The 15855-nt window shown below is 32.9% G+C and overlaps 1 protein-coding gene across 1 annotated transcript; it reads right to left on the bottom strand.

Annotated features, from left to right (window-relative positions):
• Positions 1-13164: 13164 nt before the first annotated feature.
• On the bottom strand, positions 13165-15855 carry LOC149559265 (taxane 9-alpha-hydroxylase 1-like). The gene is made up of 3 exons (XM_089828388.1): positions 14862-15855; positions 13632-13819; positions 13165-13473 (listed from the first exon to the last, which is right to left on the bottom strand). The coding sequence occupies exons 1-3, from the start codon at positions 15853-15855 to the stop codon at positions 13165-13167; spliced, it is 1491 nt and encodes a 496-aa protein (XP_089684514.1).

Genomic DNA, 15855 nt, shown 5'->3' with positions numbered 1-15855 from the left:
GGGTTAGAAGGGGTCATAGAGCACCCTATTGCTCCTTTATACTCAAGGACATATTATTTCCTGGTACTGTATATCCTAATTAAATTGAGGTGGTGTAAGGGGTACTAATGGGTTATAATGTTCTATAATGACCTCTTAGGACACACCACATCCCATAAGGATGCATAAGACACCAAAATATTGTCCTATAATTTTTAACATGCTTAGAGGGGTCTCAATGTGTCATAATTGGTTCTAAGACATGTTGTAATGAGTTGTAAATGTATTGGATAGGAAGAGGGAGAGGGAGAGAGAGAGGGATGTGATAGGAAGAGGGAGAGGGTATGATATAGGAAGAGCGATAGGGGACAAGGTGGAGAGAGAGTGTGAGAGATAAACAAGAAGGGATATAAGTTTTCATTCATATAGTATGATCACACTATATGAAAATACACAAAATAACTTAATAAGGCATTTTTCTATTGGGTTAGGACCATATTCTCTATTATGTGTTGCGTTTATGATAGAAACATGCTTTTCATAAGGTTGGAAGTCACAAAAACACCAAAATCAATCATTTACCTTGACTATTTCAATTTTCAACCAACATTCCAACACATTTGAGGTTAGTGCCTAATATTTTAAATGTTCAATATGATTATAAAGATCAATTTTGTTTTTATTTGATAATTTTTAATATATTCTTCATAAAAAAAAAGTGTAATTTGTATGTTTGAATGATTTGATGTTTAAAAATCATTGTAATTTATATATTTTAATAATTTATCATGTATAATTCACCATCATGCCAAGGAAGAAACCAAAAATTCAAACAATGGAAGAGAAGGAGAGAGAAGTATATAAAAGGGATAAAATGAGAGTATTACGTGAACAAAGAAAATTACAAGCCACTAATGACAATTTATCTTTGGAAGAAATAAGAGAAGGAAACAAATATTTAGAATTGGAAAGACAAAGAGAATGAGTGCAACTCTTATGCTTAACTAGATAATTGAATTTTGAAGGTACACCATCTTCAAATATTGGAGCCACAACATCATCTCATGTTGAAGAGACATCTTGTTCTACATTCGATAGTATAGACACTACATCATGTCATGTTGAAGGCACAACATCATAATAGCAAGTAGGTGATATTCCTTCTTTTGTATCTTATTGCCAAGGCACACCATCTTCAAACCTCAAAGGTACACAATTCACCCAAAATAATGTTGAGTCTAGTGAAAATATTAGAACACCTCCAACAATTCATTATAGAAAGCCAAGATATTTGATTGATACTAACATCTTGCAATCAATGTCTAAAAAGTTTTCAAAGCATACTTGTCAAAGAAAAGTTATTCAAATATGGATTATTCTTTGAAGAATTCAATATGATAGGAAGATTCCAATTATTTATTGCAACAATGAGGAATTTAAAATTTAGGCACATCACGACAATTGTTAGACTAAGAACAATGGATGAGTCAAATGAAAAAATATTCTAAAGAATCTAATGAGTTCATATGACAAAGTGGGTTGTAATTCACACACCAAACATAGTAATATCACAAGATGCGTACTTACATCAAAATTAGTAAGCACCCAAATGAAGAAAGATCGACTCATTAGAAATATAATAAAATCATTGAAGATAAGTAGAGGTACTCTAATCAGAGCCATTGGAAGATGTGAATGAGTGGAAGATCCAACAGAAAATGAGTTATGGATATTTAGTGGTTGACTACTCTAAAAGGATTAAAAAAACTACTCAAGCTTTGAAATTGTTGATTGAAGGTTTTTGGAAGAATAACACGTGTATTCCCTAATCAAAGAGATTTTCTAAGAAGGAGGGTTGGTAGTGGAATCCACAATCCACATACAAAATAATTTTTGGATTCAACTTAGACTCAATTCTTTGTAAAATTTATTGGTATGTATCCTCAAATTAAAATTAGTCAAAGGTGATTTGAAATGTGTAAACCTTTTTATGTGAAGATAAATCACACACGTACAACTTTTTGTAGGGTATATATTGATTTTTCTAACCATTTTGATGTTTTTAGGCATATACATGTGTGTTTTTGCATCCTAAGTATGTTTTTATAAGGTTGTAACATAAAGGAGCCACTTGGATCTTCAAGAGAATTCATCTCTACCTTATTACATGAAAGAGGAGATGGTCAAAAAACTTATAGGCATTCATGCTTGAATGGTACATGCCTAGTTTGTGGTGGTTTGCAATATTTATCAACTTGTGAAATAAGGAATAATACACATGCAATTGGAAATGAAATTGTAGATTTTGGAAAATATAAGACTATGACATATGCTCTACAAGATGGGAAAGAGGATAAAGATGTGATTTAGTGATTAAAAACATTCCAATATATGAGTTCATGAACATTTTTTTGTGAAAAAATCATTTATGAGTATGCAAGGCATACACAGGGCATGATGGTTGGATCTACAATTCAAGTTGTACAAGGAAATATTTCCACTAGATACTATTGTTTCCATTGTGGACTTTGCAAAGAACTACATACTAAAACCACAGAAGAAGGTACAAGAAAAGTATTATACTTCTCTATAGGTTTTCATATTTGTTCATATAAAATTCATGCATTCACCTACAAGTACAGAGGATGACATGAAGATATTGAGGGAGTACCATTTTTACATTAGTGATGATTGGTCACATTCTATAGATTTTGTATAGTGTTGCTTCCAACTATTCTATGGCAGTGTGGCTAATAGGGGCATATCATATCATCAACACATCATTTGGTCAAACAATTGTGCATCTCAATTCAAGAATGCATGGATGTTTTATTGGTTGATTAGGATGCATAGGTGCACTAGTATTGGGTATATGTGGAATTTCATAGAGGCTAGTCATGGAAATGTAGAGCACGATGGTGTAGACACATGTATCAAAAGAGCCTTAGCTCATGAAGAATTAAAGTACAAAGATAATGCAACATTGACATATGAAAATAGTACCATGAAGTGGTGTAACACTACAATGGGTCCAGGTAAGGAAGGTGAGTCTATAGTTTATAGATTTATTGGTTGATAGATAATACTATCATTGTACCATATGAAGATTATTGTACACTAGTAGGATCAAGTGAGCTACACTCTTTTAGAAGTACTAATGTAGGTTCGTGGAGAATCCACACACAATAGATGACATGCTATTTTCTGTCATGTGCAGAGGAAGATTGGGAAGGATGTGACTCAACTGAATGGGTGGACAAATGAAAATTTTGAGTTTTGATTCCAGTCAACACTTATCATCCCCAATGAGAACTGGAAATGGTATAGATGGAATCATCAATTAAATTTGACCAATTGTCTGATCTAGTACAACTAGGTAATATAGATTTCAATTTGAAATTAATATTTAACCTTTTTACTTTTATTGGTGCTATTTGATGTATTAATGAGCATAATATATTTCTATTAATGCATGGCATGCTTTTGCTATTATTGCACTTGAAGACAACAATGAAGGGATAGATTATTATTTTTCTCATTGTGTCAAGGAAAAGAAGATATTGGACCACTCACTCTTTACCTCGGCAGAGAATCTACACTATCGTACGCTTCACGTTGTTCTACTTATTCTCCATCAGATTGACATAAATACTTATTCTCTGCATCAAAGTCTTCAGATTAAATTGGTGAAGGTTTAGAATACCCTATAGGTGTAGTAGTCATAACTGGTACATGGATTCTAAGATGATACAATATGAAGAACTCTAACTTGTGGTTATTCAAGGATTGACTAATAGAGAGGAAGATTTTTCATTATTCAAAGCTTGTCATTGCATCAAATGTCCAGTTGATTAAATATGGAGGAGAACCATAAAATAGGACTCTGTGGAAGGTTTACAAGTTAGAATGCGAGGTAATACTTGAGAGAAAAAAGGGTAGAGTAGATCTAACTGGTTCATTGGATTAGATGTAAAAGAAAAACCATGTGATGTAAATGTTTATATTTGGGTAAAAGCACAAACCCGTGTCACCATTTTGTAAAGGAAAATGCTAACAAAAGTATAACTATTCACCTTCAATGACATAAAATTGGTATTATTATTTTGAATTTGAAAATGAAGTAAACTAATGAAATGTGTAGAAATGGATGAAGTTTACGATTATAATCTTTAATAATTATTTCGAATAAGAATTCATATATTTTCCTAACTTTTATAGATAATTTTTTAGTTGTTGAAAAACATTGAAAATTAGAGGTCTAGTTCCCACCACAAAACTATATGGAAATAAACTTAATTCCCTTTGATCTCGAACTATGTTATAGATAACATATATATCTAGAACAATAAAAAATAAAAATTAGCTTTAGACCTATATTTTCTCTTTTATAATGATTGAAATTTTAACTCACCTGAAATTGATAGTTTTCATCTCCCACCACATTTTTCAAAATAAATCTATTCTAACCAAGAGAAAAATTATACATTTTAGAAGAGGACTTTCTCCTCTAGAATGTCATATAATTTTTTAATTTTTTGATATAATTTAATATTTTTTTCTTCCTCAAAAACTGACATCTTTTCAAGTGTTAAAAATACATTATTGTAGAAATTTTTAATTACAATATACTATATCTAATTAAAACACTATATACTTTATATGAGAATATTCTTGACTCTGAGCTCTATAAAATGGTGTTTATATGTTATTAAACAAATACCATGAAAAATAGTAAGAGTTATTGAAACACCACTTTTCTAAAATAATTTTATTTGTTTAGTAATTGGATACAAACTAGTATAAAACATGCATTTAATAGACATTTCCAATTGGAAAAGTGTAAGAAAATATATAACTTAGCTAGAACAAATTTATCTCGATCATATGTTTATAAAAAAATGATTTTTAGATAGAAATACTCAAATTTAGTCGTTCTAATAAGTCGGTCTGAAAGGTGACACAGCTTTGTACTTTTACCCATTTCATTTTTATTTTTTGGAAAGACCCGAGGTTTTATCTCCTTAGCTCTTTCTTACTAGTGCCTTAAATAGAGCTAAGTTAAAAATAAACATTCATGAAATTAATATATAGATGAATGCTATTGTGATAATGCTATCAGTATTCAATTGTGAAGATTTCAATGAGTACAATATGCTATATACATTGCTCAAATTAATATTTATAAGCTTCTAAAATCACTTATTTTTAATTAGTGCATCTTTTTTATAATGTTGGACCTAGGTGTTCCCAAGGAGCACTAAGTCAATTATGACATCGATTTTCACAGGGTGATAACTTAGACCTAGTGATGGGTATTCAAGACATGTGAGGTGCACAAGGATGGCGTGGGGCCCCTCTAAGTGTATGTAGGTCTATTCTAGGATACTCAGTTCCATTTGGATTTAGAAAGCATGTTTCAATTGCCAAAAAAAATTGCAATGTTATGCAGTTGAAAGATGCTAATTGGTGCATCTTTCAAACTATTCATTCGTAGACCATTCCGTTAGTTTTGTTACCTCTGATTGGCCAGGTCAATGGTAGGGGAAATCTCATTTTTCTCACCTAGCTTTCAGAATGCTTTAACACATGTTGGACCTAGGTGTTCCCTAGGAGCACTAAGTTGATTATGACACTTTTTTTTTGGAGGATGATAACTTGGACTTCCTGATGGGTATTTGAGATCCGTAAAGTGCACAAGGATGGTGTAGGGCCCCTCTAAGTGCATGTAGGTCTGTTCTAGGATACTCAACCCTATTTGGATTTGAAAAGCATTTTTCAGTTGCCAAAAAAATTTCAATGTCATGCACTTGAAAGTTGCTAATAATTGGTACATCGTTCAAACTATTCATCTAGGGACCATTTTGTTAGTTTCTTAGCTCCAGTTGGCCATGTAAATGGTAGGGAACATCTCATTTTGGTTACCTCATTTTTAAAAGGCTTTCATACATGTTGGACCTAGGTGTTCTGAAAGAGCACTAAGTCTATTATGACACCAATTTTTGGAGGGCGATAACTTAGACCTTTTGATGGGTATCTGAGATCCATGAAGTGGAAAAGGATTTTGTAGGGCCCCTCTAAGTGCATGTAGGCTCATTATAAGATACTCAAATCCATTTGGATTTGGAAAACACGTTTCAGTTGCCAAAATAACTTGCAATGTCATGCACTTGAAAATTTCTAATTGGTGCATCTTTCAAACCATTCGTCCATGGACTATCCCATTGGTTATTTTAGCTCCACTTGTTCGGGTAAATGGTAGGGTATATCTCATTTTGGTCACCAATATTTTAGGATTCTTTCACCTATGTTGGACCTTTGTTTTCCCAAGGATTACTAAGTTGATTATGACACCAATTTTTGGAGGGAGATAACTCAGACCTTGTGATGTGTGTCTGAGATTTGTGAAGTGCACAAGGATGGTGTAGGGCTCATCTAAGTATTTTTAGGTCCATTCTAGGACACTCAACTCCATTTGGATTTGGCAAGCACTTTTCAATTCCCAAAATAACTTGTAATGTCATGCACTTAAAAGTTGCTAATTGGTGCATCTTCTTCAAACCATTTGTCTGGGGACAATTTCGTCAATTTTGTTAGCTCTACTTGGCTAGGTAAATGATAGGGGACATATCATTTTGGTCACTGATATTTTATAATTCTTTCACACATACTAGACCTAGGCGTTCCCAAGGAGCACTAAGTCAATAATGACACTAGTTTTTGGATGGCAATAACTCAGATCTCATGATGGGTATCTAAGATTTGTGAGGTGCATAAGGAAGGTGTCCCCAAGGTCTAAGTGTATGTAGCTCCAATTTTTGATGCTCCTCACGATTGGGTTTTGGCAACCAAGTTTCTATTGATAAAAAATGTTGCAGTATTGCATAGTGGAAAGTTATAAATTGGTGCATCTTTCATTCCATTTGATGTAGGAGCATTATGTCAACTCTGTTAGGTCTAATTGGTTAGGTAAATGCAAGGGTCCCCTCATCTCGATCACTAATGAGCATCTAGAATGATTTTGTGCATGTCTGACCTAGGCCCAACGTGCAGTAAGTTGTTCCATGGAATTATGATAATAAATAAAGGAAGTATAAGACAAAAAAACATGTCATAATCAGCAATTCATATCAAACATAACACTCCAAGTTACATAATCACTTCCAACAAGGTAGGGAATGTAACATTTTCTTTGGAATGTAAAAAGATAGTATGAATGAATGCATTTCCATAATATTACACTATAGTTTAGTTATATTACTACAATCATTATACGAATGAATGCATTGTCATAATCTAGACAAGATAAACAAGATAGATATAAATAAGGAAAGAAAAATAATATATATGCCATCAACTATATATGTTCATACATAAAATATATAATGCCAAGATAACATAGATAATGAAAAGATAGACAAGATAACATCAACAAGATGTATAATAATTCCATAGATGAAATATATGTCCAATATGTCATACATCGAATATAATATACAAAACATATGTCATGTACATCGAATATGTCCAATATATGTCAAAAGTGACATGTAAATCAAGTACAATATACAAAATGTATGTCCAATGATGCCACACAGGCATAAAATAAAACATCCCTTTAGATCTAGTCCTTCCCTCTAGGGGAAGAAAATAAATCTCTAGCTATCTTCATCTATTGTGAAAAGGGAGATGCCTGGGATGAGGGGGTCTTCCTAACATGCTCGCTTGTCCTTCACTCTAAACTCTTCTATAGTTTGTAAGGTTATAATCAAAATTATCTATGAATCAATAACTATTAATTATATATCAAAATTGAAATATAAGTACACATAAAATAAATTATTTACTTACTGCAAACAAATAGTCACTCTCTTCAAGCTTAGGAATAGACAGACGATCAGGAGTGACAAGACCCTAAAAGAATGATCAAACTAATCCATTAATCCTATATATATATATATATATATATATATGTAATTTATAATTTTAATACTAACAATTGTAAATGATATAACTTAGTTCGAATGTCAAAACTAGCCATTGCAATAGCAACTCCCTACTCAATAAACACACAGAGATGTGGAGGAGTCTCTGATGTCATAAGCTGAAAATGATACAATAAGAGAATTATTTGTAGTTATCAAGAATACATATATTTTTATATTGCATCAACAAATTTTATAAAAATTTGGGTACCTTTGTGAATGTACCACCCTATCCTATATTGTGCGTTGTCAATGTCGTAGGTGCAACATTTCCCTATTGGACATGTATGCAAATCTATTAGAGATGCACCTAGTACCTTTTGGGTGTTCCAATAAATTGTGAATCCAATGAGTTCAATTAGGATTCCTTGAAGGTGTACCAATAAAAATGCATTAATACATGTGTATACCTATGGGGAGAATGAATTCATCTGAAATTCAGGTGAACCCAAGCAACACCATGACTAGTAGACTGACTCTGCATAGGATCATAATAAGCCAATTAGTTGACTATAAATTTATTTCTTAAATAAACATAATAAATTGAATCAAATGAACATGCAAACAAATGTACCTCATCATGACTGGTACCATGCCCATGCTTAGAGTTTAATGTGAAAGTAGATGGTCAACCAAAGAACTAATGCACATGGATACAAGTTTTGAGTCAACCTTTCATATGATTACATTATAAATAGATGTACCAATTTAATGATTAAATGAATACATACCTATTGAGTTATTGATGTGGTGTACAATCTGGCTGGGGGTTTAGTGAGCTAGTACCAACAACACTTTGGCCCTAAATTTTGAACAACGTTAAGAAATACCAATTTATTAGTCAATCATGCACATATTCAAGATATGATCAAAATAGTTTAATATAATTATTAATATTTACTTGTGTATCAATGCCAATTGTGTCATTGAGGAAGTCATCTATCATTATCCACATCCTCTCTACCAAAAGTTTCAAATATGCATAGAACTCCACATGACGTGCACATATGGCCTCTATGATGATGAGGCTCATTTGCAAGTAAAGGACAAGCAGTCTGAATGAGGCTTTGAGTCAATGCACTATTAGTGCCTAGTGTGTTTGCCTCTATGTGTTCCTTTACAATAGAAGGAACAATAATATGCTTCACCTACTTGATGCCAATAGGTTCCCTTCATCCATTAGGGTCACAAAGTGCCCCTGGTAGCTAAAATGATGACCCCAACCTCTACCCTAAGATGCACACATATCAAAATAATTGAGGGTCTCCCCAAGGATAAACTTGCAATATAATTTATTTAGAAAATACCTTGGGACCTTATGATTATTGCAAGAAGGGGCATCACACACCATCCACTGTCTATCCTAAAAGTTAATTTTTTACATTCTCATTTATGCACCAATGGATGGGGAACCTTTTAGTGGTAGTTCTTATGGTCTCTTCTTCTCCTGGATTTTTAAACAAAGCACATATGTCATCTTTTGTAATTCCTTTCTTTTTAACATCATCATATGATAATTTATTAGCATAATATTATTTTTGTTCTTCTATTTTATTTTTCCATATATTTAAATTTCCACTAACATAATTTATATGTGTCACAATAGTCTTAAGGGATGTTTCCAATTGTGCCCTACTAGGCTTGTTTTGAAGTGAATTCTTTAACCTCCTAATAATTGATTCTAATTCTATTTTTCCTCTTTCTATTTCATTCAATAAATTATCTTGAGTCCCTACAAAAGGTCTTTGAATTGGTGGAGGTAGTGGAGGAGGTGGTTGTTTAGGTTGATTTTGTGGAGGGTTTGGTTGTTGAATTGGTAGATTTTTGTAGGTGGATTTGGTGGAGCATTTTGAACATTACCTAACATATAAAAATTAGTATTTCAATAAACTATACTAATTTGAATAAAAAATTTTAAAAAAACAATAAAAAATATATAATTTAACAAAAACAAGGGTTCAAATCCATACTTCTTTGACCTTGCAAATTTTGATGATGGGGAGGCATTGCTAGCACGCGAAGGGGACATTATTGGGAAAAAAACAACATGTACACATGCCTTAGGGTTGTAGAAAATGTAGAAAGGGCAAAGAAATTGAGTGGAATGAGGGAAAAAGTCGCAAGTTTCTAATTTATTAAAAATTTCCATTAGTGCAATCATGCTGCATTGACATTTTTGAATTGCCCAAGCATGTGACTTAGTTCATGCAGAAGGTAGTATGATGACACTATAGTGCAATCACACAATGACTTTCATAAGAATAAAGAAAAATGAGTCACCTATTTTGTACCACAACTTGGTGCATATACCCACATATATTTTTAGTTTAAATAAATTGAAGGACCTAGATTCTTATATAAAAATTCAAAAAGATTTGGGATGAAGTATAACAATTATCTAATAAATAATAAATAATAAATAATAAATAACAAGCTAAATAATAAGATCAAAAGAGTTTATATATGTGATATTGCTATCAGGATTTAATTGTGTAGTTTTTGAGTCAAACTTATTGACTTGTGAATTATGAGTAGTGATTCACACAAATCCATCTCTCATGACAATAAATGGAACACTTAGCACCCATTGGATCTAGGTGATGCTCACAAAGGTGAATCATTCAGACTTCCCAGGAGGTCACCATCCTAGTACCATTCCAACTCAAGCACGATTGACTATGGAGTTTCCTTCATGGTTAAACCCACTCTGCTTACAACCACATTTGCAAAACCTTCACCAATTGTTGCGCCTCATGAACCATTCATTATAAAGCCCCTTAAGCTCATCAATTGATATGTAGGAGCTATTTTTTCATAGCAAGTCAAATTGTGATTTTCTATTAAGACTTAATTATGTACTTTTTGAGTAAAACTCAATGACTCATATTTCATGGATAGTGATTCACACAAATCCATCTCTCATGACAATAAATAGAATACTTAGCACTCATTAGATCTAGATGATGCACGCAAGATTTATATCTAACAATGAGAAAGAAAAGATCATGTTTGTTATAATAGCAACCAAATTTAATATCTTTTACTCTCATAAATATTAAACATGGTAAGGTAAGACAATATACTATTCTACTATAATAGCGTGTTAAAGAGTGGACTTCAAAACTTCGAGACAAATTAAAAACTTGTTACTAATAAACTAAGATTTTTCATAACATGATAAGATCTACCTTGAGAAAGGTGAGGGTTGTCGCATACCTTATAGTCGAGACCGTGGTCCTAGATGATGAAAACAGGCCCAAAGTTCTTCTCTCACATCAAAAAAGCTCTTGTAGTCCCATACGATGATGGAGAGAATTGTAAGGGAAGAAGAGAGGTGAATGAAATGGGTTATATTTGAGACTGTGATTGTTGGAAAATTGAAGGCACCCATTTGGGCAACATACAATTTCAGTTTGCAGCCTGTGATTTAATAAGAGAGGATGAATGGTAGAATGGGTTATATATTGGCTAATAACTCATGATCATAAATGGTCGGCCGATCCTTGAGTGACATTGTAGTTCTCGGCCAAATGTCCAATCGGTTCAATTTTATGTATAAGATCAAATAGGAAGCTAGAACCAACAACAATAATAATTTCATCGATGCTAGTAGATAATTTCAATATGTATGTGAAAGGAACTTGACTTCTTAAAATTTAAATTAAATAAATTATTTATTTTAATTTTTATTACAAAGTCTTTAATAGATATTTCAAATTTAAAATAATTTTGATATTTTTTATTGATTATTTGTTATAGATAGTATTTTTCTTGTCTATGAATGAGGTTGACCATATTTATCCAATGTACTATATTGTTTATAAGGTGAAAAAAATGATTACTTGATATAATTAATATAACTAAAGTCAATACTAAATTAACTCATCTGAATTATTTTGTTATTATATTTATATTGCCTTTTTTTTTATATGGTTGACTTTTTGAAATTTAAAGAATTAGTTTATATATTTTAATTTGTAACATCGTTTTGTTTTTGTGTAAATTGATTATTTCATAGGATCTATCAAAATTATGTAATCTATGAATATGACGTAAATGTTTTTCAAATTGTCAAATTTTTCATCAATGTTTCAGATCACACTACATGACGTGTCACTAGGATGCAAGAGAAATGAAGGAGAGAAAAGTGACAATGGATCCTTCATGAGAGAAAAGTGGCTTTTATGTAGATTTCCATTCCTCTTGCATCCTGATGGTGGATCATTTAGTGTGATCCCAAACGTTGATGAAACATAATGACACACATTCAAGTCTAGAAGTATTTGCATAATGATTATTTTATTTTATTTTATAAATATTTAAGAGTTATTTTACTTTATTTATATTCTTGACTTTTTTGTTAGTAGGTAAATTTTAGAAATTGGGCCTACTCTCATCGATATTAAGATGGATAATAAATATAAATTACATCCCTTGAAAAAATAAGGACTCAAAATGACAATTACAAGGTTCATTTTGACTCTTAAACTTCTTTGTGTCTCACTATTAAAGTCAATTGAACTATTAGATCTACAAACACATAATTTGGTGCCTAACTACATATCTTATAAAAATTGAAAAGCTAACTTAAATGACATTTGATTATATGAAACTAATCATATAAATATTAGAAATTTATTAGATTGAAGTAATATTTCATCAATTTATAAGAACTAAAAATATATAATTTTATGCGCATTAATATATTTTTATGTTCATTAGATATATGTAAACTAATTTAAATAGATTCCAAACTCTCTATAGATAACATAAAAGAAAAACTATCATTGACCATCCTCCCAAAAAATAAATATATTAAATATCTTTTTAATAGCATTTAAAAAAAATCATCATCTAACAACAAGAGACTAATTATTAAAAAATAAAAAATAAAAGCTAACAATGTAAATATTTACAACTTCCCTGTAATAATTAATTTTCCATCCACATTCAGTCACAAATGTCTTCCAAATATAGGTTTAACATAACCACCAAAACCCCCACAAAAAAAACATTAAAAGCATTTGGCGTTATAGAACTGAGGTGAGTTAAATAACTCAGATAACTGGTATATATATGAAAATTACAATCTCAATTACATTAACAATATATGTTTCATAGGAGAGGTTAAAAAGACTCTACAATCCAGCTACACTTTTATCAATTCTATATGAAGGCATTTGTGTTGTTTCCATGGATTGGTTTAGGTTCTAGGGAAAAGTTTAATAGGAAAACCATTACGTGGGAGAGGAGGGAATGGATCTGCTGATACCTTTTCGTTTGGATCAATTGCTTTAAAGCTCGAAAAGGTCTTAACAAAATGATGCATAAACAGCAATATCTCTGTTTTTGAGAATTCCCGTCCAGGGCAAATTCGCAGGCCTGCTGCAAAGGGTAAAAATGTGTATGGAGCAACATGCCTTCCCTCATCCTTGAAGCGTGAAGGCATGAATCTCTCAGGTTCACTGAAGTACTCTTCTTTCATATTGGTGCTATAACTTGTCCATAAAAGCTGTTGATCATTAAGCCAAACATGGATGTTATAGCGATAAAACTTGTTCATTAAGCCAAACATGAATGTAAAAGCCATTATAATGGGTTCAGATTGAAGGGGTAAATGTCAAAATATCCAACTGTTAAAGCATTAATGTGAGTAAAAATGTAGCTTACCTTCCATCCTTTTGGAATTATATAGCCCTCGTAATGAATATCAGCGATGGCCATGCGAAATGATCCAAAACCAGGAGGAAACACGCGCATTGTTTCTTGAATAGCTTGCCATGTGTATTTCATATCCTTCAGATCTTTCCAGCTTATTTCTTCTCCATTCTCCTTATTTGAAAGAATTCCCATTTGCTCTGGCACAGACATGAGGGAACGTATATATGCATTAAGGCTCTACATTGGAGACTATTAAGAAAAATAGAAATATGAGTCAAAAATAGTTGAAACTTTTAAGTAATGTAATATAATTTTTTTTTTGGTTTAATTCACTTTATTTTAGATGCTGAAATGCCAAGGAAATGGTGAAAACGAAGAGGGAATCAACTTTTGTATGCGTTGTGAGGGGGAAAGAACGGCATTGGGTTTGTTAGTCAATTATGATGATGATCTTGTAGATGATGGGATGAGGAAAACTTGCTGATATCTGGTCCAAGGTCAGGTAGCATTTTTTTCAAAGAATAGATCGTATGTGTTTAAGTCAGCTGATCAAATGTGGAATATTAGTGGAAATGAGCTAATTGTTGTCCATGTTTGTATTACTGCCACCTTCTCTTAATTAATGGTCATAAAAAGCTCTAAAAACTGATCACCCATGTACTAATTGCCAATCACACATGTACTATATAGTTGATCAATTTTTAACTTTTCTTGGTTGCTGATTGGTCAATTTGTGCAAAAAGTATTATATTTGAGTGAGCAGCTATTGGGAAGTCTTTGTGGAAGGTTTCAGATGAATGTTTTGAAATAATACTTTTACACCACCTCACATTCTGTGAGTTCTATAGAAAGCTTCGTAAATGTGGAAAAACCCAAAGGTTAGCTTTAAGCTCTTCACTCACCTACAGAAGTTCACTAATTTATAAATTTCGAAAGTTAGCATAAATGACTTCTGAGTCTATTCCCATTGCTGACATAATTGCAAGGAAGTCAGCGAGGGTCATTTTCAGGACCATTATTCAAAGGCTCGTTGCCCTTCTAGTGTGTGTTTAAACACAACACAATTCTGGCATTCCTTGTCATATACGAGGAAAAGAGAACGTTGGAAAAAAGAGGCTATTTTGCCATCCTTGGATTTCTTTTAGAGAGAAGTTGATCATAAAGTTCGATCCCCACAATGTGTCTTTACAAGGCCTAAAAAGGTGAAGGCAAAAAGGAGAAATAGAGCATTTGACATACCTTGGACCACTTTTTGATAGCACTCCGGATTGGAAGAGAGGAGCTTGAACAACAACGTAAGAGTCGAAACTGTCGTCTCATACGATGCATGGAGCATCCCATGAAAGTTGTCAAGGATCTCCTTCTCTGTCAATGATCTCCCTCTTTCATCTCTGAAAGTAATCAAGACAGACAGCAGATCATCATCATCACTAGACGCCATTCCCGAACTCAACAACGCTCTTCTCTTCTCTATCAAACAATAAAGAATCTCATCAATCTCCGCACGAGCCTCAAGTGCTCTGCGATAACGAGTTCCTGGTAAATCAATGGGAACAGACATGACGCCGAGAAGAACAGTTTCCAAGAGATGATAAAGTCGCTTTCTCACACTCTCATCGCGCAAGCTGAAAAACAAAGAAGTCCCAATGGTAAAGACGAGCTCCCTCACAAGAGGCAACATCTTCACTTGGGTTTCTCCCACCCATTTTTCGCTGATGTGGCGTTGGATTTCCATGCTCATGGTGGGCACATATTTCTGCAATGCTTGGGGAACCAGAAATCGGGAGAGTGCGGAACGTAAGATGCGATGGTCCTCTCCAATTTTGGCCCCGATGGAATCAGTCCCGAAGAGCTTCATGAACGAATCCGGCCATGACATCTGCACCAGTTTTCCCTCGTTCGATAGAATCAGACGATTTCCCGCCGGCCCATAGAGTACTACCGTTGGATGCCCGGTTATACTTGTCTTGAAAATGGGCCCGAATTTCTTCACTCTCTCCTCGAAAAACACTTGTGGTGTTTCTGATCGAATCGACTTCAAGAACTGTCTCGTCTCTCCAATCAGAGGGAAGCCTAATTTACCAGGCGGGAGTTTAAGGGAGGAATGGTTTTGAGATCTATGAAGGTAAAGAAAACTAATTAGAACAATGGACGTGGAGAGGATGATGGCAAGAATTGTAGGGGAAGAATAGAGGTGAGTTAATATATCTGACGGAAAATTGAAGGCATCCAT

Source organism: Cupressus sempervirens, chromosome 5 (assembly GCF_028749045.1).
Source record: "Cupressus sempervirens isolate cs-2001-9-10 chromosome 5, ASM2874904v1, whole genome shotgun sequence".
Lineage (NCBI taxonomy): Eukaryota > Viridiplantae > Streptophyta > Pinopsida > Cupressales > Cupressaceae > Cupressus > Cupressus sempervirens.
The sequence above is the reverse complement of the archived record's forward strand: the minus strand, read 5'-3'. Positions and strand labels throughout refer to the sequence as shown.